At 37.5% G+C, this 24,739-nt stretch overlaps 1 protein-coding gene across 5 annotated transcripts in view; it reads right to left on the bottom strand.

Annotated features, from left to right (window-relative positions):
- Nucleotides 1-24,739, bottom strand: part of DPH6 (diphthamine biosynthesis 6) — a 237,242-nt gene that overhangs the window by 50,288 nt on the left and 162,215 nt on the right. For all 5 annotated transcript variants that reach the window (XR_008474329.2, XR_008474330.2, XM_078335976.1 and 2 more), the window contains one exon: nucleotides 13,162-13,223. Coding sequence is in view for 3 of the 5 variants with exons in the window: in XM_078335976.1 (XP_078192102.1) it covers nucleotides 13,162-13,223 (62 nt within the window). In the remaining 2 variants the exon portion in view is untranslated. The remainder of the gene's footprint in view (nucleotides 1-13,161; nucleotides 13,224-24,739) is intronic.

The raw sequence follows: 24,739 nt of genomic DNA, 5'->3' as shown, positions 1-24,739 counted from the left end.
ACGGTAAAAGTAAGCAGACCAGTTAGGGGTTGAGGTAGTATTCCAGACGAGGTGATTATGGTATGGTAGTAGCAGTAGAGACAGTGAGAAGTGCTAGGATTTATAATAGAATATATTCCGGAAATAGAGCAGACAAGATCATGTTAAGGTGAGGAAAATAGGAGTCTAAAGAATTTGAATTTTTGCCTGTAGGCAATGAGGACTCATTTAAAGTTTTGACTGAGTGACACAATTACAGTAGAATATATTAGAACGATGATCTTGAGGCAAGAAGCAAAGGAATTCTTTGGGAAATAAAATAGAAGATAGAGGCAAATTTAGAGGTATTAGTAACATTCTAAGTCTGAAGTAACAGGCATCTGAATAAAGGTGATGACAAAGGGAATGGCAAAAAAGCAATGAATAAAAAGGCCACCATCAAGTATGTAGAGAATGAATTTGTGTTATCTGTGGGTACCAAAGCTTAGCAGATAATTTTGGACCAGAAAGACTTGACAGTCATCAGAATATAGCTAATAGTTAAAGTCAAGTGAGTGACTGAGATTACCTACAAAAAGTTTGTAGAGGAAAAATAAAACCTAGCTAGAAAACAGTAAAAGAGCAGCACTATCCAGAATGAAAAAAGAAAAACTAGGAAAGTGTGCTATCATAAATTCAAGTGGAAGCATTTCAAGAAGGTGTGCTTGTAACTGGTAAATAAGGACCAAGAAGTATCTATTGTGTTTGGTAAAATGGGTATTGTGAGTGATTTTGGTAAAAGCAGTATTTGTTTAAAGGCAGAATGAGAAGACAGATTCCAGGTACTTGAGGCATCTCAGACAAGAAGAAGTACTCACAATAAATACAGAAAACATTTCTAAATATTTTGGTTTTGAAACAAAAAAGAAAGAGAGGTAGTCAGAGAAAAACTAGGGTGAAGAAAAGGGATCTTTAGGATGGCAGAGTCTGTATTACGTTTTAATATTGATGTGAAGGAGACAATAAAAAGCAAAAATGAAGTCAGTTGGGGGGGTGGGTTGACTGCAGAATCTCTGAGAAGAAAGGTGTGAATGGGATCCAAACACAGGTAGGGCCTTAGCCATATAAAGAAGGAAGAACACTTCTCCAAGTTACAGTAAGCCTAAAGGATAGGTGTAGGTACAGGGAAATTAGTAACGGTGATGCTGCGGTTGGAAGGGAGACTGGGGATTTCCTATAATATGGTTTCTATTTTGTCTGTGAAGAAAGATATCTCATCCACTCAACATAAGAGGAAATTTAAATTTAAGAAGTAGAGAAGGAATAAAATAGCCATTATGTAAAATGGGTAGAAAATAATTATAAGGAAATGTAAGATTGCCAGAGCAAGTTGAGAAACTTGTAGAAGAAATATTGAATAAAATGATTTCGAAAAAGTAAACTGGATCTAGGATGGCTGAATATAAACAGCTCTGGAGTGCAGTTCCCAGCAAGAACAATGCAGAGGGTAAGAGCAAACTGCATTTCCAAACAAATTTTCACTGCCCACAGACCAGGAGATTCCTGGGCCAAAAAGCACCAAGAATTTTTAGCACGGCCACTGCCGGTGCCGGGTTGGCGCACAAAAACTCACACAAATCTGCGCAGCCGTTTCAACTGGTGCCTGGAACGCCTGGAAGACACAGCAGACCATTCAATCGAAAGGCAGAAAACAGAGTCAGGGAGCCAGGTGATCTAGCTCAGTAAGTACCACACCAACAAAACAAGCAATCTGAAATGCTCTGGACTCAAGACTTTTGCAGCAAGCACAGCAGGACCCAGGGTGGTCCAGCTCAGTGGGGGGAAGGGCGACCACCACTACTGAGGTAGTCCACCACTACCCAGGAAGTTCAGAAAGCAGCTGGGCAGAGCCTGCAGCAGCTCAGCAATGCCTCTGCTGGCAAACTGTGACTATACTACTATGTGTGGGGCAGGGCATCTATGAAAAGAGGCTGCAGCACGACAGGAAGTTAAAAATAAAGCCAACCTTCCTAGGACAGAGCACCTGGGAAAAGAGGTAGTTATGAGTTCCACTGCAGCAGACTTGAAAGTACCTTCCAGCAGCACTGCATGGAACATCAGAGCTCCCAGCATAGCACCTGAGCTATGATAAGAAACAGATTGTCTCCTCAAGCAGTTCCTGACCCCAATATATCCAAAGAGACACCTAATAAAGGAGAGCTCAGGCCAACATCTGGAAAGTACTTCTGGGACGAAGATAACAGACAAAGGAACTGGCAGCAACCCCTACTGTTCTGCAGCTCCGATGGGTAATCCCAGAACAAGCAGGGTCTGAAGTGGACCTCTAGCAGTCCTGTAGCAGAGGGGCCTGACTGTTAGAAGGAAAACTAAAAAACAGAAAGAAAGAACATCATCAGCAACAAAAAGGATGTCCACTCAGAGACCCCATTTGAAAGTCACCAACTAAAAGACCCCAGGTAGACAAAGCTACTAAGAAACAAAGAAACAGCACAAAAAGGATGAAAACACCAAAAACCAAAATGCCTCTCCTCCTCCAAGGGATCACAACTCCTCACCAGCTAGGAATCAAAGACGAATAAAGAATGAATCTGATAAATTGACAGAAAGTCTTAAGTAGGTGGAAAGTAACAAACGTCTCTGAAGTAAAAGAACAGGTGCCAATCCAATGCAAAGGAACAAAGAACCCAGAAAAAATGTTGGATGAGATTCTAACTAGAATAAACTGCTTAGAGAAAAATACAAACAACTTGAGAAAGCTGAAAAAAAAAGCACAAGAACTTCGTAAAGCATACACAAGTTTCAATAGCCTAACAGACCAAGTAGAAGAATATCAGAGACTGAAGATCAACTCAATGAAATAAAATGAGAAGGCAAGAACAGAGAAAAAAAGAGTGAAAATAAATGAACAAAGCCTCCAAGAAATATGGGACTATGTGAAATGACCTAACCTATGTTTGATAGGTAGAACTAAATGTGAATGAATGAAATCAAGTTTGAAAACCCTCTTCAGGATATTATCCAGGAGAACATCTTCAACATAGAAACCCAGGCCACCATTCAAGTCCAGAAAATACCGAGAACACCACAAAGATATTCCTAAAAAGAAGCAACCCCAAAGCACATAATTGTTAGATTCACCAGGGTTGAAATGAAGAAAAAAATGCTAAGGGAAGCCAGAAAAAAAGGTTGGGTTATCTACAAAGAAAATTCCATCAGACTCACAGCTGATCTCGTGGTTGAAACTCAACAAGCCAAAAAAGAGTGAAGGTCAATATTTAACAATCTTAAAGAAAAGAACTTTCAACCTAGAATTTCATGTCCAGCCAAACTAAGCTTCATAAGTAAAGGAAAAAAAAATTCTTTACAAACAAGCAATTGCTCAGAGACTTTGTCACCATCAGGCCTGCCTTACAAGAGCTCCTGAGAAAAGCACTAAACATAAAAAGGTACAACCAGTACCAGTCACTGCAAAGACATACCCAATGGTAAACAGCATCAACACAATGAAAAAAATGTGTAAACCAATGGGCAAAAAATCCAGCTAACATCAAAATGGCAGGACCAAAATCACACATAACAATATTAACCTTAAATGTAAATGGGCTAAATGTCCCAATCAAAAGACACAGACTGGCAAATTGGATAAAAATTCAAGACCCATGAAAGTGCTGTATTCAGGAAACACATCTCAGGTGCAAGGACACATATAGGTTCAATATAAAAAGATAAAGGAAGATTGATCAAGCAAATGGAGAGCAAAATGAAGCAGGAGTTGCAATCCTAGTCTCTGATGTAATGGACTTAAAATGAACAAAGATCAAAAAAGACAAAGAAGGGTATTACATAGTGGTAAAAAAATGCATCAAAAAGAGCAAATAATCCTAAATATATATGCACCAAATACACGAGCACGCAGGTATATAAAGCAAGTTCTCGATAACATACAAAGAGACTTAGACCCCCCACAATAACAGCGGGAGACTTCAACACTCCACTGTCAAAGTTAGATAGACCAATCAGACAGAAAAGTAACAAGGATATCCAGGACTTGAACTCAGATCTGGACCAAGTAAAACTAACAGACATCTAAAAATTTGTCCACCCCAAATTCACAGAATATACATTTTTCTCAGAATCACATTGCACCTACTCAAAACTTGACCACATAACTTGAAGTAAGTCAATCCTCAGCAAATGCAATGAAGAGAAATCATAACAAACAACCTCTCAACCACAGTGCAATCAAATTAGAACTCAGGAAAAAAAACTAACTCAGAACTGCACAGCATCATGGAAACTGAAAAACTGGCTCCCGAATGTCGACTGAATAAACAATGAAATAAAGGCAAATAAAGATGATCTTTGAAACCATTGAGAATAGACACAACGTACCAGAACTTCTGGGACACATTTAAAGCAGTGTCTAGTGTCTAGAAAGAAATTTATAGCAATAAAAGCCCATGAGAAGCGAGGAAAGATCTAAAACTGACACCCTATCATCAAAATTGAAAGAGCTAGAGGAGCCAGATCAAAAAAAAAAAAAAACAAAAAAAAAACCCTCAAAAGCTAGCAGAAGACAAGAAATAACTAAGATCAGAGCAGAACTGAAGAAGATAGAGATACAAAAAAACCCTTCAGAGAATCAATAAATCCAAGAGCTTGTTTTTTGAAAAAATCAACAAAATAGACTGCTAGCTAGATAAATAAAAAAGAAAAAGAAGAAAAATCAAATAGATGCAATAAAAGACGATAAAGAAGATATCACCACCGATTCTACAGAAATACAGACTACAATCAGAGATTACTACAAACAACCTATGCATATAAAACATTAAATGAACAAGAAATGGATAAATTCCTGAACACTTGTACCCTCCCAAACCTAAACCAGGAAAAAGTTTAAACCCTGAAAAAACCAATAACAAGGGCTGAAGTTGAGGCAGCAGTGAATAGCCAACTAACCAAAAAAGTACAGATCAAGATGGGTTCACAGCTGAATTCTACCAGACATACAAAGAAGAGCTGGTACCATTCCTTCGGAAAGTATTCTAAACAATACAAAAAAAAGGAATCCTTCCCAAATCATTTTAAGAGACCAACATCATTCTGATACCAAAACCTGGCAGAGACTCAACAAATGAAAACTTCAGGCCAATATCCATGATGAACATAGATGCAAAAATCGTCAATAAAATACTGGCAAACCAACAGCAACGGCAAATCAAAAAGCTTATCCATCATGATCAAGTAGGCTTCATTCCAGGGATGCAAGACTGGTACAACATACTCAAGTCTATAAATGTAATAAACCATATAAACAGACCCAAAGTCAAAAACCACATGATTATCTTAATACATGCAGAGAAGCCCTTTGACAAAATTCAACAGCCCTTTATGCTAAAAACTCTCAATAAACTAAGTATTGAAGAAAAATAAAACAATAAAAGCTATTTATGACAAACCAACAGTGAATATCATACCGAATAGACAAAAACTGATAGAATTCCATTTCAAATCCGGCCCTAGACAAGGATGCCATCTCCAACCACTCCTATTCAATATAGTACTGGAAGTTCTAGCCAAAGAAATTAGGCAAGAAAAAAATAATAAAGGGTATTAAATTAGGAAAAGAGGGAGTCAAGTTGTCTCTATTTGCAGACAACATGACTGTATATTTAGAAGACCCTATTAACTCATTCCAAAGTCTCCTTAAACTGATAAACAAATTCAGCAAAGTCTCAGAATACAAAATTAATGTGCAGAAATCACAAGAACTTCTGTACACCAATAACAGACTAATAGAGCCAAATCATGAGAAAATTCCATTCACAATTGCTACAATAAGAATAAAATACCTAGAAATAAAACTAACATAGAATGTACAAAACCACTTTAAGAAAAACTACAAACCACTGCTCAGGGAAATAAGAGAGGACACAAACAAAAGGAGGAATATTCCATGCTCAAGATTAGGAAGAATCAGTATAATGAAAATGGCCATACTGCCCAAAGTAATTTATATATTCAACTTTAACCCCATCAAGCTACCAATGACCTTCTTCACAGAACTGGAAAAAAAACCACCTTAAACTTCATATGGAACCAAAAGAGAGCCCACATAGCCAAGACAATCCTAAGCAAAAAGAACAAAGCTGGAGGCATCATGCTAAATGATTTCAAACTGTACTACAAGGCTACAGTAATCAAAACAACATGGTACTGGCACCAAAACATATATACACTAATGGAACGGAAGAGAGGCCCAAGATGCAATGCCACACATCTACAACCATATAATCTTTGACAAACCTGTCAAAAACAAGCAATGGGGAAAGAATTCCCTGTTTAATAGATGGTGTTCAGAAAACTGGCTAGCTATGTGTAGAAAGCAGAAACTGGACCCCTTCCTGACACCTTACACTAAAATTAACTCTAGATGGACAAAAGATTTAAACATAAGCCCTAACACCAAAGAAACCCTAGAAAAAAATCTAGGCAAAAAATTCAGGACATATAAGTAGGCAAGGACTTCATGACAAAAACACCAAAAGCATTGGCAACAAAAGCCAAAATAGACAAATAAAACCTAATTAAACACCAGAGCTTCTGTACAGCAAAAGAAAAAAATCATTAGAGTGAACCAGTAACCAACAGAATGGGAATAAATTTTTGCAAACTACCCATGTAAAAAAAGGCTAATATCCAGAACCTAAAAAGAACTAAAGCAGAACTATGAGAAAAAAACAAAACCAATTCAAAAGTAGGCAAAAAATATGAACAGACACTTTTAAAATGAAGACATGTATGAGGCCAATAAACATATGAAAACATGCTCAACATCACCGGTCATTAGAGAAATGCAAATCAAAACCACATTGAGATACCATCTCATGCCAGTTAGAATAACTATCATTGAAAAATCTGGATATGGCAGGAGAAAGTTTTCAAGATGGCGCAGAAAGAACAACTCGGAATTGCAGCTCTCAGCGAATGCTCAGAGGGTGAGTCAAAGCCGCAATTCCAGATGGATCTTTGTTGCCCACAGAATGGGGAAAGTCCCAGGTGTCGGAAAGACACGAGACGCAAGTGCAGCCGGTTCAGCTGTTGCAGCCGCTTCGGCTGGCGCCGTAGCACAGGCACTCCCCAAAAATCCGCACAAAACACACAAGCCCGGGAGCCCTGCTAAACTGGCAATCTGAGATTTGGGAGGGCAGATTAGCATATCCATCTGATTAAACGGGACTTGGACAGTGAGCCAGACAAGGAGATTCCTGGGAAGTGGCGTTTGAGCCAGCGCAGTGGCTAGCTGCACGGGAAATCACACAGATCCTGGTGCTCTAACAGCGGGTGACTGAAACACCTGGAAAAGAGCCATCCGTTCAACTTAAAAAAAAAAAGAAAGGCACTTTGAGGCAGGGAGCCAGGCGAGCAAGCTCGGCGGGTTTCACCCCCACAGGAAAAAAGAAAACGGCAACTCGAAACGCTCCAGGTGGAGAGTTACACTGCTAGCACAGCTGAACCCTAAATGGTGCAGGTCGGTGGGGGAGGGGCATTCACCATTACCAAAAATATCTGCCCCTACGAAGGTACACTCCCATTGCTAACGCAGCACGCCGTTGCCGAGGCAACATGCCATAACAGAGAGACTCCGCTGCAGGGTGGAGCTGGTGGAAGCAGAACGAAGTCTGCCGCGGAGCCCGCGGCTGCAGGGTAGAGCCCGCAGAAACAGGGCCCACACCACATAAGCAAGGCGGAGCCTCGGCAGGCAAATAGTGACTAGACTTCCTCCTACCTGGGAAGGATAGTGCCACAGACACTCATAAAAAAAGCCCCAACCCCCCTGAGACAGAGCATCTGAAAAAAAAGGGGTTCTAAGAGTTGTGCTACAGCAGAATCAAACGCACCTGCCTAACAGCCCTGAATGAACAATGGAGCTCACAGCTCGCACCTGAGCTCCTATAAAGTACAGACTGTCTCCTCATGCAGCTCCCTGACCCTGTATATCCAGTCACCTCAAAAAAAACCTAACAGACTGACATTAGGCGGGCACCATTCTGGGACAAAGATAGCAGAAGAAAAAATTGGTAGCATCCCTCACCATTCTGCAGCTGCTACAGGTGTACCCCAGACAAGCAGGGCCTGGAGTGGACCTCAGCAGTCGTGCAGCAGAGGGGCTAGACTGGTACCAGGAAAACCAAGTAACAGAAAGACCTAATCATCAACAATCTGGGCGTCCACTCAGAGACCAATCAAAAAGTCAGTAACTACTCAGACGACAGGTGGATAAATCCACAAAGATGGAAAGAAACCAGCGCAAAAAGGATAAAAACACCTGAAACCAGAACACCTCGCCTCCTACAAAGAACCAAAACTCCTCACCAGAAAGGGAACAAAGCTGACGGAGAATGACTGTGATAAAATGATGGAATTAGACTTCAGAAGGTGTGTAATGAGAAACTTCTGTGAACTAAAAGAACATGTTCTAAATCAATGCAAAGAAACTAAGAACCTTGAATAAAGATTTGAGAAAAGATTTGAGAAAATGATAACAAGAATGGATAACTTAGAGAGGAATGTAAATGAACTGAAGTAGCTGAAATACACAATACTAAAACTTCATGAAGCATGCACAAGTTTCAACAGCTAAATTGACCAAGCAGAAGAAAGAATATCAGAAATTGAAGATCAACTCAATGAAATAAAACGAGAAACCAAGATTAGAAAAAAAAGCGCAAAAAGGGAATAAACAAAGTCTCCAAGAAAAGTGGGACTATGTGAAAAGACCTAACCTACGTTTGATAGATGTACCAGAAGGAAACCAAGAGAATGAATCCAAGCTGGAAAATACTCTTCAAGACATAATCCAGGAAAATTTCCCCCACCTAGCAAGAAGGGCCAACACTCAAATTCAGGAAATACAAAGAACACCACAAAGATATTCCGCAAGAAGAGCAACCCCAAGGCACATAATCGTCAGATTCAACAGGGTTGAAATCAAGGAGAAAATATTAAGTGCAGAAAGAAATAGGTCGGGTCACCCACAAAGAAAAGCCATCAGACTCACAGCAGATCTCTTGGAAGAAACTCTACAAGCCAGAAGAGAAAAAGGGCATATATTCAACATCCTTAAAAAAAAAAAAATTTCAACCAAGAATTTTATATCCAGCCAAACAGAGCTAAGTAAGTGAAGAAAAAATAAAATCCTTTAAGAACAAGAAAGTGTACTCAGAGATTCTGTCACCACCAAGCCTGCTTTAGAAGAGCTCCTGAAAGAGGCACTACACATAGAAAGAAACAACCAGTACCAGCCATTCCAAAATTACACTAAATGCTAAAGAGCATCAACATAATGAAGAATCTACATCAACTAACAAGAAAAACAGCCAGCTAGCATCAAAATGGCAGTATCAAATTCACAAATAACAATATTAACCCTAAATGTAAATGGACTAAATGCACCAATCAAAAGACACAGACTGGCAAATTGGATAAAAACCCAAAACCCATCAGTGTGCTGTATCCAGGAAACCCATCTCACATGCAAGAATACACAAAGGCTCAAAATGAAGGGATGGAGGAAGATTGACCAAGCAAATGGAGAGAAAAAAAAAAGCAGGAGTTGCAATTCTCATCTCTGATAAAATAGACTTTAAAGCAACAAAGATCAAAAGAAACAAAGAAGGCCATTACATAATGCTAAAAGGATCGATACAAGAAGAGCTAACGATCCTAAACATATATGGGCCCAATGCAGGAGCACCCAGATAAATAAGGCAAGTTCTTAATGACTTACAAAGAGATTTAGACTCCCACACAATAATAGTGGGAGATTTTAACACTCCACTGTCAATATTAGACAGATCAACCAGACAGAAAATCAACAAGGATATCCAGGGCTTGAACTCAGACCTGGAGCAAGCAAATCTGATAGACATTTACAGAACTCTCCACCTCAAATCCACAGAATATACATTCTTCTCAGCACCACATCACACCTACTCTAAAATTGACCACATAAATTGGAAGTAAAGCACTCCTCAGCAAGTGCAAAACAACTGAAGTCATAACAAACAGCCTCTCAGACCATAGTGCAATCAAGTTAGAACTCAGAATTCAGAAACCAACCCAGAACCTCACAGCTTCATGGAAACTGAACAACTGGCTCTTGAATGTTGACTGGGTAAACAATGAAATGAAGGCAGAGATAAAGAAGTTCTTCGAAACCAATGAGAATGAAGACACAACAAGCCAGAATCTCTGGGACACATTTAAAGCCGTCGCCAGAGTAAAATATCTAGCAATAAGTGCCCATATGAGGAGAATGGAGAGATCCAAAATTGACACCCTATCGTCAAAATTGAAAGAGCTAGAGGAGCAAGATCAAAAAAACTCAAAACCCAGCAGAAGACAAGAAATAACTAAGATCAGAGCTGAGCTGAAGGAGATTGAGACACGAAAAACCCTTCAAAAAATCAATAAATCCAAGAGCTGGTTTTTTGAAAAGATCAACAAAATAGACAGACCACTAGCCAGATTGATTAAAAATAAAAGAGAGAACAACCAAATAGATGCAATAAAAAATGATAAAGGGGAAATCACCACAGATTCCACAGAAATTCAAACCATCATCAGAGAATATTACAAACAACTCTATGCACATAAACTAGTAAACCTGGAAGAAATGGATAAATTTCTGGACTCCTGTGTCCTCCCAAGCCTAAACCAGGAGGAAGCTGAAACTATGAAAAGACCAATAAACAAGGTCAGAAGCTGAGGCAGCAATTAAGAGCCTACCACACAAAAAAAGCCCAGGTCCAGACGGGTTCACAGCCGAATTCTACCAGACACACAAAGAGGAGCTGGTACCATTCCTTCTAAAACTATTCCAAATAATCCAACAAGAGGGAATCCTTCCCAAATCATTTTATGAGACCAACATCATCCTGATACCAAAACCCGGCAGAGACCCAGCAATAAAAGAAAACTTCAGGCCAATATCCATGATGAACATAGATGCAAAAATATTCAATAAAATATTGGCAAGCCAATTGCAACAGCAAATCAAAAAACTTATTCACCATGAACAAGTAGGATTCATCCCGGGGATGCAAGGCTGGTTCAACATATGCAAATCTATAAACGTAATTCACCACATAAACAGAACCAAAAACAAAAACCACATGATTATCTCAATTGACGCAGAGAAGGCATTTGACAAAACTAAACAGCCCTTTATGCTAAAAACCGTCAATAAACTCGGTATCGATGGAACGTATCTCAAAGTAATAAAAGCTATTTATGACAAACCAACAGCCAATATCATACTGAATGGGCAAAAACTGGAAGCATTCCCTTTGAAATCTGGCACTAGACAAGGATGCCCTCTTTCACCACTCCTATTCAATATAGTATTGGAAGTTCTAGCCAGAGCAATCAGGCAAGAAAAAGAAATAAAGGGTATTCAAATAGGAAAGGTGGAAGCCAAATTGTTTCTATTTGCAGATGACATGATAGTATACCTAGAAGACCCCATCACCTCAGCCCAAAAACTCCTGAAACTGATAAGCAACTTCAGCAGTCTCAGGATATAAAAAGGAGAAATGCCAAATGTGGGTGAAGGGGAGAAAGGCAGCAAAACACACTGCCATAGGTGTACCTATGCAACTATCTTGCATGTTCTGCATATGTACCACAAAACCTAAAATGCAATTAAAAAAAAAATCTGGAGACAACATATGCTGGAGAGGATGTGGAGAAATAGGAACACTTATACTGTTGGTGGGAGTGTAAATTAGTTCAACCATTGTAGAAGACAGTGTGGCGATTCCTCAAGGACATAGAAATAGAAATTCCATTTGACCCAGCAATTCCGTTATTGGGTATATATCCAAAAAAGAATAATTTGTTCTACTATAAGGACACATGCAGACAAATGTTCATTGCAGCACTGTTTTTAATAGCAAAGTCCTGGAACCAATCCAAATGCCCATTGATGATAGACTGGACAGGTAAAATGTGGCACATATATACCATGGAATACTATGCAGCCATCAAAAACGATGAGTAAGTGTCCTTTGTGGGGACATAGATGAAACTGGAGAACATCATTAGCAAACTGACAAAAGCACAGAAAATGAAATACCGCATGTTCTCACTCATAGTCGGTTGTTGAACAATGAGAATACATGGACACAGGGAGAGGAGTACTACACACAGGGGTCAGTTGGGGAAATAAAAAAGGGACAGCGAGTGGTGGGGATTTGGGGAGAGATAGCATGGGGAGAAATGCAAGTTATACGTGAAGGGAAGAAAGGCAGAATATAACACTGCCATGTGTGTGCCTATGTAACTATCTTGCATATTTTTCACATGTACCCCAAAATCTAAAATGCAATTAAAAAAAAAAGGTGTAACTACTAACAGTTCATATCATAGCAATGGTATTAACAAAGCCAAGAGACCATATGGATGAATTAAGAACATGGGACTTGTTAAAAGAAATCAGTTCTTTCAAACAAGAGAGATTTTCCTTTTTTCATCATCATGGTAGAATATAAATACTCGACACAATGCAATAATTAAACATTCTAGTTAATGATGCATTTCCATACTAATCATACGTAACATTTGTTCTAAAAGTCATAAAATATAGTACATTTAATAAAGTTCAAATAAAAACAACTGATATTTAATGTTTAGGGAATGTTTAGGATTTCACAATGAGAAGTAATTTGAAATCTTGAGATAATTTTTTTTTTTTTTTACAATGCTGCAAACTAATTTCCTAATTGATAAAAGAGAAGAGATTACATCAATGTCTAAAGAAAGTTTCTACTACTGTTTCTGATGGGAAAGTATGTGATCACAAAGACTATCAGATACTTTAATAGTATAGCACAATTTATATAGAATACAGCGTTTGTTTTTTTTTTTTTTAATAAAAATAAACTTCCAGACAGAGCAACTTCTTTTTAAGTGTAACTTTTTCTTATATTTGGGCTAACAAGTTGGTGATTAATTTTTATAATTTTAAACATTTTCATTTCCATTTGAAGTTTAATTTTTTCATAAAAATATATTACTGATCTATTTGATTGTCTCCAAAACAAAATAAATTTTGTAATCATAATTTTTTTTTCTACTTCAGAGGGCTATATTTTGAGAACTGGTATAAATTCTTACCTCTACAAGATAAGGCTCCATTTGATCCAGGGTTTTCCCAAGATGCTTATCAGGATCTAAGCCTGCCAAGAAAGGTTAAATTTTTTAAAGATAACTATCAGATGAAAACTTTAAAGACACATTCACCTTCCCTTGGCCCCTCCTTGCCTAAGAAAGCAGTGTGTATATATTTTGAATTGCTTTGATCATAAAGATAAATATACTTTGCTAGTATTTACTTTTCTATTCCCCTTGGGAAACTGTTTTTGTTGCTTCTGAAAAGTAAGTTTTCATTTATTTCAAATGCACTTTGTCAACTACCAGATGCACTCTTTCAATTCCTTTATCCATTTTGGAAAACTATTAATTAGGATAGAAAAAAACAGTATCATTTTAAATACATAAAATTGTAATTCTTTATATTTTAGTAGTTATGATTTATTTTACTGATGAACAACAGCATTAATTTTCTGATTTGTTCCTATTTTATTTAAACTTAAAACTTCTTAGGAAGGGTAGAAAATAGCAGTAGAATGTTACGCTTATTTTATTAATTCACTTAAAAGTAGCATATGGGCACAAATAATTGGATTATTAAATTAAATGACATTTCATTTCAACTCCTTTCCAACAATGTATTTTTCAAGTAAAGACAGATACAACTCTGAAAAATCATTATTGTGCCAATAGCATGTACATAACTTTTAATAACAATATTAAACTGACATAATAGCAGTTAATATAGGTGATGGGGTGTGGGAGACAAGAGTTAGCAATACGAATGCTTTCCTTGCACCAAGACTAACCTGCCAGGAAAAAAAATCACGTCACAAGTTGGCTACAAAATAAATTCATTTTGGATATTCACATTCATATTTAAATATATTGGCATAGCTTCATTTACATAAGTTAATGTAATGAAAGACAACAGTATGAGGAAAGAAAGTTTTGTCAACAAACGGTGTGAAGCAATTAGATATCCACTTGCAAAAAAAAAATGAATCTAGACACAAACTTTACATTCTTCACAAAATTAACTCAAAATAGATTGTAGACATAAAGGTAAAATGCAAAATTATAAAACTCCTATAATAGAAAAAAAATCTAGATTGCCATCGGTAGGGTGATGACTATTAAGACAGACCATCAAAAGCATGATCCATTACAAAAACAATTAATAAGTTGATTTCATTAAAAATTAAAACCCTCTGCTCTGTGAAAGCAAGAGAAAAAGAAAAGGGGCAAACTAAGAGAAAATATGTACAAAGAACAGCCAATAAAGAACTATTATCCAACATATACAAAGAACTCCTACAACTAAACAATAAGAAAACATCTATCCAATTTAAAAATGGGCAAAAGACCATACAGACACCTAACTAAAGATATATCAATGGTAAATAAGCTATGTAAACATCTTCCATATCATATGTCACTAGAGAAATGCAAACAAAACAAGAAGATACCACTACACACCTATTACAGTGGCCCAAATCTGGAAAACTTACAACACCAAAGGCTGGCAAGGATGTAGAGAAATACTATTGCTGATTAGAATACAAAATGGTACAGTCACTTTGTAAGACAGTTGGGCAGTAAAAACTGAACATATTCTTGTTATTTGACCCAACTGTGGTGTTCCTTGGTGTTTACCCAAAGGTATTAAAAACTTCTGTCTTCACAAAAACTTGCACATGGATGTTTATAGCAGCTTCAATCATAATTGTCAAAATCTAGAGCAACCAAAATGTCTTTCAGTGGGTAAATGACTAAAAAAATTGTGTACATCCAGACAATAAAATATTATTCAGTGCTAAAAAAAAAAATCAGCTTTCAAGCCATAAATATACATGGAGGAAATGTAAATACATATTACTAAGTGAAAAAGGTCAATTTGAAAAAGCTACGTACTGTATAATTCCAACTATATGACACTCTGGAAAAGAAAAAGCTATGAAGACAGTAGAAAGGTCAGTGATTGCCAGGGGATTTAAGCAGAGGGCAGACAGGGTTAAACAGGAAGAACAAATAGAATGTGTAAGGTAGAAAAATACTCTGTATGATACTATAGTGATGAATACATGCTATTATACATTTGTCTAAACCGACAGAAGGTACATCACCAGCAGTGAACCTTAATGTAAATTATGAACTTTGGGAGATTATGATGTGTCAATGTAAGTTCATTAATTTTAACAAATGTACCAATCTAGTAGGGGAGGTTGATAATGGGAAAGCCCAAGTGGTATGGCTTCAGGTTGTATAAAAAATCTCTGTACATTTCTCTTAATTTTCTGTGAAACTTAAATAAACTGTTTGACCAAAATAAAAAAATTTTGCAAAGTTTCCTTGTGGTCTAGAAAATGATCAAATTTTATAAATGCTCCACTTGCACTTGAATAAAAGTGTGTTTTCTTTTTTCTTTCCTTTTTTTTTCTTTTTGAGACAAAGTTTCACTCTTGTTACTCAGGCTGGAGTGCAATGGCTCGATCTCAGCTCACCGCAACCTCCGCCTCCTGGGTTCAGGCAATGCTCCCGCCTCAGCCTTCTGAGTAGCTGGGATTACAGGCATGCCCCACCATGCACAGCTAATTTTTTATATTTTTAGACGAGACAGGGATTCACCATGTTGAACAGGATGGTCTCGATCTCTTGACCTCATGATCCACCCACCTCGGACTCCCAAAGTGCTGGGATTACAGATGTAAGCCACCGCGCATGGCCAAAAGTGTGTTTTCTATCTGTTGAAAGCAATATTTTGTACCCAAACACACAAAATCATTATCATACTTGTTAATTTTGCTGTTCAAATCTTTTAAGGTCTTAAAAATCTGTGATCTCCATGAACCATCATTCTCCAATAAGGTAAAAAAAAATCTCCCATTATGATTTTGGATTTAATAATCTCTTCTTATAATTCTGTCATTTTTTTCCTTAATATATTTGAGAGCTATGTTGTTATATGTACATAAACTCATAATTTGTAAACTTTTTGATGAAATTATTCCATTTATAAGTAAGTAGCAACATTTTCATCTCCACCATTTTTTTTATCTTGTAATCTATGTGTCAACTATGAATACTGTGACACCACCTTTCTTTTGTTAATATCTTTCATACATATTTATTTTCATTATTTGTACACAAATTTTTGGTATTGTTTTTGTTTGAGATGCCTAAATGTAATTAGATTTTTTATTTGTTTGTTTCACCTGGTCTTATAAATACAACTCTAAAAAATTGAGTTTCATAATTTTATATTATATGACTGGACCTGTTTCTATCATCTTAGTACAAATTTTGTTACATTAAGCTTTACATATTTTTCTTTTTTTTTTTCTGTCTCATACTGAATTGAAATTATTTCAGTATTTTACTCTGATGATTAGAATGTTGTAGAATAAATTTCTACTTCTCAGATAATCTGTGATTTTTTTAAACACATTCAAAACCACATTTTTAGTCTTAATGTATTAAGTATCCTTAGCATCCTTTAAGAATTTAGTATGGTATTTTTTAAAAATTGTACTTTAAGTTCTGGTGTACATGTGCAAATCCTGCAGGATTGTTGTATAGTACACAGAAGCCATAACCCTTTGCTGTCTCTATCCATCAGTCACCTACATCAGGCATTTCTCAAAATGTTATCCTTCCCCAACCTACCCACACCCAGCTGTCCCTCTCCTAGCCCCCAACCCCCAAAAGACCCTAGTGTGATGTTCCCCTCCCTGGGCCCATGTGTTCTCATTGTTCAAAATTCGCAAATGAGAACATGTGGTGTTCCATTTTCTGTTCTTCTGTCACTTTGCAGAGAATTATGGTTTCCAGAGATATCCATGTACCTACAAAAAACAAACTCAACCTTTTTTATGGCTGCATAGTATTCCATGGTGTATATGTGCCAAATTTTTTTTGTTCATTCTATCACTGATGAAAATTTGGGTTGGTTCCAGGTCTTTGGTTTTGTAAACAGTGCCACAATGAACATATGAATGCATATATCTTTGTAACAGAACAATTTATAACCCTTTGGGTATATATCCAGTAATGGGATTAATAAGTCAAATGGAATTTCTATTTACAGATCCTTGAGGAATTGCCACACTGTCTTCCACAATGAACTAATTTACCTTCCCACAAACAGTGTAAAAGTGTTACTATTTCTCCACATCCTCTCCAGCATGTTGTCTCCAAATTTTTTTAATGATCATCATTGAAACTGGCATGAGATGGTATCTCAATATGGTTTTGATGTGCATTTCTCTAATGACAAGTGATGATGAGCATTTTTTCATATGTTTATTGACCTCATAAATGTCTTCTTTTGAAAAGTGTCTGTTCATATCCTTCACCCATTTTTGATTGGGTTTGTTTTTTTCTCATAGATCTGCTTTAGTTCTTTGTCGATTCTAAATATTAGCCCTGTAGATTGTGGATATTAGCCAGATGGGTAGATTGCAAAACTTTTTTCCCATTCTGTTGGTTGCCAGTTCATTCTGATCACTACTTCATTTGCTGTAAAGAAATTCTTCAACTTAATTAGATCCCATTTGTGTATTTTGGCTTTTGTTGCCGTTGCCATTGCTTTTGGTGTTTTGAGTCATGAAATCCCTACCTATGGCTATTTCCTGAATGTTTTTGCCTAGGTTTTCTTCTAGGGTTTTTATTGTGTTAGGACTTATGTTTAAATCTTTGATCTACTGGGAGTTAATTTCAGTGTAAGGTTAAGGAGGGGTCCAGTTTCTGGTTTCCATACATGGCTAGTCAGTTTTCCCAACACTATTTATTAAAGAAGGAATCTTTTCCCTACTGCTTGTTTTTCTAAGGTTTGTCAAAGATCAAATGATTGCAGATGTGTGGTATTACTTCTAAGGCTGCTGTTCTGTTTCACTGCTCTATAACTCTGTTTTAATACCAGTTCCATGCTGTTTTAATTAATATAGCCTTGTAGTATATTTTGAAGTCAGGCAGCATGATGCCTCCAGCTTTGTTCTTTTTGCTTAGGATGGTCTTGGCTATGAGGGTTCTCTTTTGGTTCCATATAAAGTTTAAGGTGGCTTTTTCCATTTCTGTGAAGAAGGTCAGTGGTAGCTTGATGGGGATAGAGTTGAATCTATAAATTACTTTGGGCAGTATGGCCATTTTGATGATATTGATTCTTCCTAACCAGGAGTATAAAATGTTTTTCCATCTGCCTGTGTCCTCTCTTATTTTCTTGAGCAGTTGTTTCTAGTTCTCCTTGAAGAGTTCCTTCACATTCTGTTAGTTTTATTCCTAGGTATTTTATTCTCTTTGTAGCAATTGTGAATGGGAGTTTGCTCATGAATTGGCTGTCTGCTATTGGTGTATAGAAATGCTTGTGATTTCTGCGCATTGATTTTGAATCCTGAGACTTTGCTGAAGTTGCTTATCAGCTTGAAATTTTGGGCTGAGATGATGGGGTCCACTAAATAAAGAATCATGTCATCCGCAAATAGAAAAAATATGGCTTTCTCTTTTCCTAACTGAATACATTTTATTTCTTTTTCTTGCCTGATTGCTCTGGCTGTAACTTCCAATACTATACTGAATAGAAATGGTGACATAGGGTATCCTTGCCTACTGCCAGATATCAGAGAAAATGCTTCCAGTTTTTTCCCATTCAGTATGACATTGGCTGTGTGTTTGTCATAAGCAGCTTTTATTATTTTAAGATACGTTCCATCAATATCTAGTTTATTGAGAGTTTGTAGCATAAAGTGCTGTTAAATTTTATTAAAGGTCTTCTCTGTATCTATTGAGATGATCATGTGGTTTTTGTCTTTGGTTCTGTTTAGATGATAGATTACATTTATAGACTTATGTATGTTGAACCAGCCTTGCATCCCCTAAATGAGGCCTACTTGATTATGATGGATAAGCTTTTTGATGTCCCATATTGACCTGGACTTTTTTTGGTTGGTAGGCTATTAATTGCTGCTACAACTTCAGCCCTTGATACTGGTTTTTTCAGAAATTCAACTTCTTCCCAGTTTAGTCTTGGAAGAGTGTAAATGACCAGGAATTTATGCAGTTCTTCCAGGTTTACTGGGTTATGGGCACAGAGTCATTTGTAGTAATCTCTAATGGTAGTTTGTATTTCTATGGAATCGGTGGTGATCTCCCCTTTATCATTTTTTATTGCCATCTATTCAATTCTTCTCTCTTCTCTTTCTTTATTAGTCTGGATAGCGGGCTGTATATTGTGTTAAACTTTAAAAAAAGAACAGCTCCTGGATTCACGGATTTTTTTAAAGGGTATTTTTGTGTCTCTATCTCTTTCAGTTCTGCTTTCACCTAAGTTATTTCAGACTTTTGAGTTGTTTTGATCTTGTTCCTCTAGCTCTTTCTTTTTTTCTTATTATTATTTATTTTTTAATTTTTTATTGGATTTTAGGTTTTGGGGTACATGAGCAGAGCATGCAAGACAGTTGCGTAGGTACACACATGGCAGTGTGCTTTGCTTTTCTTCTCCCCTTCACCCACATTTGGCATTTCTCCCCAGGCTATCCCTCCCCACCTCCCCCTCCCACTGGCCCTCCCCTTTTCCCCCCAATAGACCCCAGTGTTTAGTACTCCCCTTTCTGTGTCCATGTGTTCTCATTTTTCATCACCCACCTATGAGTGAGAATATGCGGTGTTTCATTTTCTGTTCTTGTGTAAGTTTGCTGAGGATGATGTTCTCCAGATTAATCCATGTCCCTACAAACGACACGAACTCATCATTTCTGATTGCTGCATAATATTCCATGGTGTATATGTGCCACATTTTTCCAATCCAGTCTATTATCATTGGGCATTTGGGTTGATTCCAGGTCTTTGCTATTGAAAACAGTGCTGCAATGAACATTCGTGTACATGTGTCCTTATAGTAGAACGATTTATAGTCTTTTGGATATATACCCAGTAATGGGATTGCTGGGTCAAATGGAATTTCTATTTCTAAGACCTTGAGGAATCGCCACACTGTCTTCCACAATGGTTGAACTAATTTACACTCCCACCAACAGTGTAAAAGTGTTCCTTTTTCTCCACATCCTCTCCAGCATCTGTTGTCTCCAGATTTTTTAATGATCGCCATTCTAACTGGCGTGAGATGGTATCTCAATGTGGTTTTGATTTGCATCTCTCTGATGACCAGTGACGATGAGCATTTTTTCATATGATTGTTGGCCTCATATATGTCTTCTTTCGTAAAGTATCTGTTCATATCCTTTGCCCACTTTTGAATGGGCTTGTTTGTTTTGTTCCTGTAAATCCGTTTGAGTTCTTTGTAAATTCTGGATATCAGCCCTTTGTCAGATGGGTAGACTGCGAAAATTTTTTCCCATTCTGTTGGTTGCCGATCCACTCTAGTGACTGTTTCTTTTGTCGTGCAGAAGCTGTGGAGTTTCATTAGGTCCCATTTGTCTATTTTGGCTTTTGTTGCCAATGCTTCTGGTGTTTTGTTCATGAAGTCCTTGCCTACTCCTATGTCCTAGATAGTTTTGCCTAGATTACCTTCTAGGGTTTTTATGGTGCCAGGTCTTATGTTTAAGTCTTTAATCCATCTGGAGTTAATTTTAGTGTAAGGTGTCAGGAAGGGGTCCAGTTTCTGCTTTCTGGACATGGCTAGCCAGTTTTCCCAACACCATTTGTTAAACATGGAGTCCTTTCCCCATTGCTTGTTTTTGTCAGGTTTATCAAAGATTGTATAGTTATATGTATGTTGTGTTGCCTCCGGTGCCTCTGTTTTGTTCCATTGCTCTATATCTCTGTTTTGGTACCAGTACCATGCTGTTTTGATTACTGTAGCCTTGTAGTATAGTTTGAAATCCGGTAGTGTGATGCCCCCTGCTGTGTTCTTTTTGCTTAGAATTGAATTGGCTATGCGGGCTCTCTTTTGATTCCATATGAAGTTCATGGTGGTTTTTTCCAGTTCTGTGAAGAAAGTCAATGGTAGCTTGATGGGGATAGCTTTGATTCTGTAAATTACTTTGGGCAGTATAGCCATTTTAACGATATTAATTCTTCCTAACCATGAACATGGATTGTTTCTCCATCTGTTTGTGTCCTCTCTGATTTCGTTGAGCAGTGGTTTGTAGTTCTCCTTGAAGAGGTCCCTTACATTCCTTGTGAGTTGTATTCCAAGGTATTTTATTCTTTTTGTAGCAATTGCGAATGGCAGTTCATTCTTGATTTGGCTTTAAGTCTGTTATTGGTGTAGACGAATGCTTGTGATTTTTGCACATTGATTTTATATCCTGAGACTTTGCTGAAGTTGCTTATCAGTTTCAGGAGTTTTTGGGCTGAGGTGATGGGGTCTTCTAGGCATACTATCTTGTCGTCTGCAAATAAAGACAATTTGGCTTCCACCTTTCCTATTTGAATACCCTTTATTTCTTTTTCTTGCCTGATTGCTCTGGCTAGAACTTCCAGTACTATATTGAATAGAAGTGGTGAAAGAAGGCATCCTTGTCTAGTGCCAGATTTCAAAGGGAATGCTTCCAGTTTTTGCCCATTCAGTATGATATTGGCTGTTGGTCTGTCATAAATAGCTTTTATTACTTTGAGATACGTTCCATCGATACCGAGTTTATTGACGGTTTTTAGCATAAAGAACTGTTGAATTTTGTCAAATGCCTTCTCTGCGTCAATTGAGATAATCATGTGGTTTTTGTTTTTGGTTCTGTTTATGTGGTGAATTACGTTGATAGACTTGCGTATGTTGAACCAGCCTTGCATCCCCGGGATGAATCCTACTTGTTCATGATGAATAAGTTTTTTGATTTGCTGTTGCAATCGGCTTACCAATATTTTATTGAAGATTTTTTCATCATGTTCATCATGGATATTGGCATGAAGTTTTCTTTTCTCGTTGGGTCTCTGCCGGGTTTTGGTATCAGGATGATGTTGGTCTCATAAAATGATTTGGGAAGGATTCCCTCTTTTTGGATTGTTTGAAATCGTTTTAGAAAGAATGGTACCAGCTCCTCCTTGTGAGTCTGGTAGAATTCGGCTGTGAACCCGTCTGGACCTGGCCTTTTTTTGTGTGGTAGGCTCTTAATTGCTGCCTCAATTTCAGACCTTGTTATTGGTCTATTCATAGTTTCAGCTTCCTCCTGGTTTAGGCTTGGGAGGACACAGGAGTCCAGGAATTTATTCATTTCTTCCAGGTTTACTAGTTTATGTGCATAGAGTTGTTTGTAATATTCTCTGATGATGGTTTGAATTTCTGTGGAATCTGTGGTGATTTCCCCTTTATCATTTTTTATTGCATCTATTTGGTTGTTCTCTCTTTTCTTTTTAATGAATCTGGCTAGTGGTCTATTTTGTTGATCTTTTCAGAAAACCAGCTCTTGGATTTATTGATTTTTTGAAGGGTTTTTCGTGTCTCAATCTTCTTCAGTTCAGCTCTGATCTTAGTTATTTCTTGTCTTCTGCTGGGTTTTGAGTTTTTTTGATCTTGCTTCTCTAGCTCTTTCAATTTTGACGATAGGGTGTCAATTTTGGATATCTCCATTCTCCTCATATGGGCACTTATTGCTATATACTTTCCTCTAGATACTGCTTTAAATGTGTCCCAGAGGTTCTGGCATGTTGTGTCTTCGTTCTCATTGGTTTCGAAGAACTTCTTTATTTCTGCCTTCATTTCATTGTTTACCCAGTCAACATTCAAGAGCCAGTTGTTCAGTTTCCATGAAGCTGTGCGGTTCTGGGTCAGTTTCTGAATTCTGAGTTCTAACTTGATTGCACTATGGTCTGAGAGGCTGTTTGTTATGATTTCAGTTGTTTTGCATTTGTTGAGCAGTGCTTTACTTCCAATTATGTGGTCAATTTTTGAGTAGGTGTGATGTGGTGCTGAAAAGAATGTGTATTCTGTGGATTTGGGGTGGAGAGTTCTGTAAATGTCTATCAGGTTTGCTTGCTCCAGGTCTGAGTTCAAGCCCTGGATATCCTTGTTGATTTTCTGTCTGGTTGATCTGTCTAGTATTGACAGTGGAGTGTTAAAGTCTCCCACTATTATTGTGTGGGAGTCTAAGTCCTTTTGTAAGTCATTAAGAACTTGCCTTATGTATCTGGGTGCTCCTGCATTGGGTCCATATATGTTTAGGATCGTTAGTTCTTCTTGTTGTATTGATCCTTTTACCATTATGTAATGGCCATCTTTGTCTCTTTTTATCTTTGTTGCTTTAAAGTCTATTTTATCAGAGATGAGAATTGCAACTCCTGCTTCTTTTTGCTTTCCATTAGCTTGGTAAATCTTCCTCCATCCCTTTATTTTGAGCCTTTGTGTATCCTTGCATGTGAGATGGGTTTCCTGTATACAGCACACTGACGGGATTTGGGTTTTTATCCAATTTGCCAGTCTGTGTCTTTTGATTGGTGCATTTAGTCCATTTACATTTAGGGTTAATATTGTTATGTGTGAATTTGATACTGCCATTTTGATGCTAAGTGGCTGTTTTGCCTGTTAGTTGTTGTAGATTCTTCATTATGTTGATGCTCTTTAGCATTCAGTGTGATTTTGGAATGGCTGGTACTGGTTGATCCTTTCTTTGTGTAGTGCCTCTTTTAGGAGCTCTTGTAAAGCAGGTCTTGTGGTGACAAAATCTCTGAGTACTTGCTTTTTCACAAAGGACTTTATTTTTCCTTCACTTCTGAAGCTCAGTTAGGCTGGATATAAAATTCTGGGTTGAAAGTTCTTTTCTTTAAGAATGTTGAATGTTGGCCCCCACTCTCTTCTGGCTTCTAGTGTTTCTGCCGAGAGATCTGCTGTGGGTCTGATGGGCTTCCCTTTGTGGGTGACCCGACCTTTCTCTCTGGCTGCCCTTAGTATTCTCTCCTTTGTTTCAACCCTGTTGAATCTGACGATTATGTGTCTTGGGGTTGCTCTTCTTGCGGAATATCTGTGGTGTTCTCTGTATTTCCTGCAATTGAGTGTTGGCCTGTCTTGCTAGGTGGGGGAAATTTTCCTGGATGATGTCCTGAAGAGCATTTTCCAGCTTGGATTCATTCTCTTTGTCTCCTTCTGGTACAGCTATCAAACGTAGGTTAGGTCTTTTCACATAGTCCCACATTTCTTGGAGACTGTTCATTCCTTTTTGCGCTTTTTTCTCTAATCATGGGTTCTCATTTTATTTCATTGAGTTGGTCTTCGACTTCAGATATTCTTTCTTCTGCTTGGTCCATTCGGCTATTGAAACTTGTGTTTGCTTCGCAAAGTTCTCGTATTGTGTTTTTCAGCTCCTTTAATTCATTCATATTCCTCTCTAAGTTATCCATTCTTGTTATCATTTCCTCGAATCTTTTTTCAAATCTTTTTTCAAGGTTCTTAGTTTCTTTGCATTGATTTAATACATGATCTTTTATCTCACAAAAGTTTCTCATTATCCATCTTCTGAAGTCTAATTCCGTCATTTCGTCACAGTCATTCTCCGTCCAGCTTTGTTCCCTTGCTGGTGAGGAGTTTTGGTCCTTTCTAGGAGGCAAGGTGTTCTGGTTTTGGGTGTTTTCCTCCTTTTTGTGCTGGTTTCCTGCCATTTTTGTGAATTGGTCCGCTGGTCGTCTGCGTAGTTGCTGACTTTTCAATTGGGTCTCT

Source organism: Callithrix jacchus, chromosome 8, assembly GCF_049354715.1.
Source record: "Callithrix jacchus isolate 240 chromosome 8, calJac240_pri, whole genome shotgun sequence".
Taxonomy (NCBI): Eukaryota; Metazoa; Chordata; class Mammalia; order Primates; family Cebidae; genus Callithrix; species Callithrix jacchus.
Note: the sequence above shows the minus strand (reverse complement) of the source record. Positions and strands in the feature narration are given on the sequence as shown.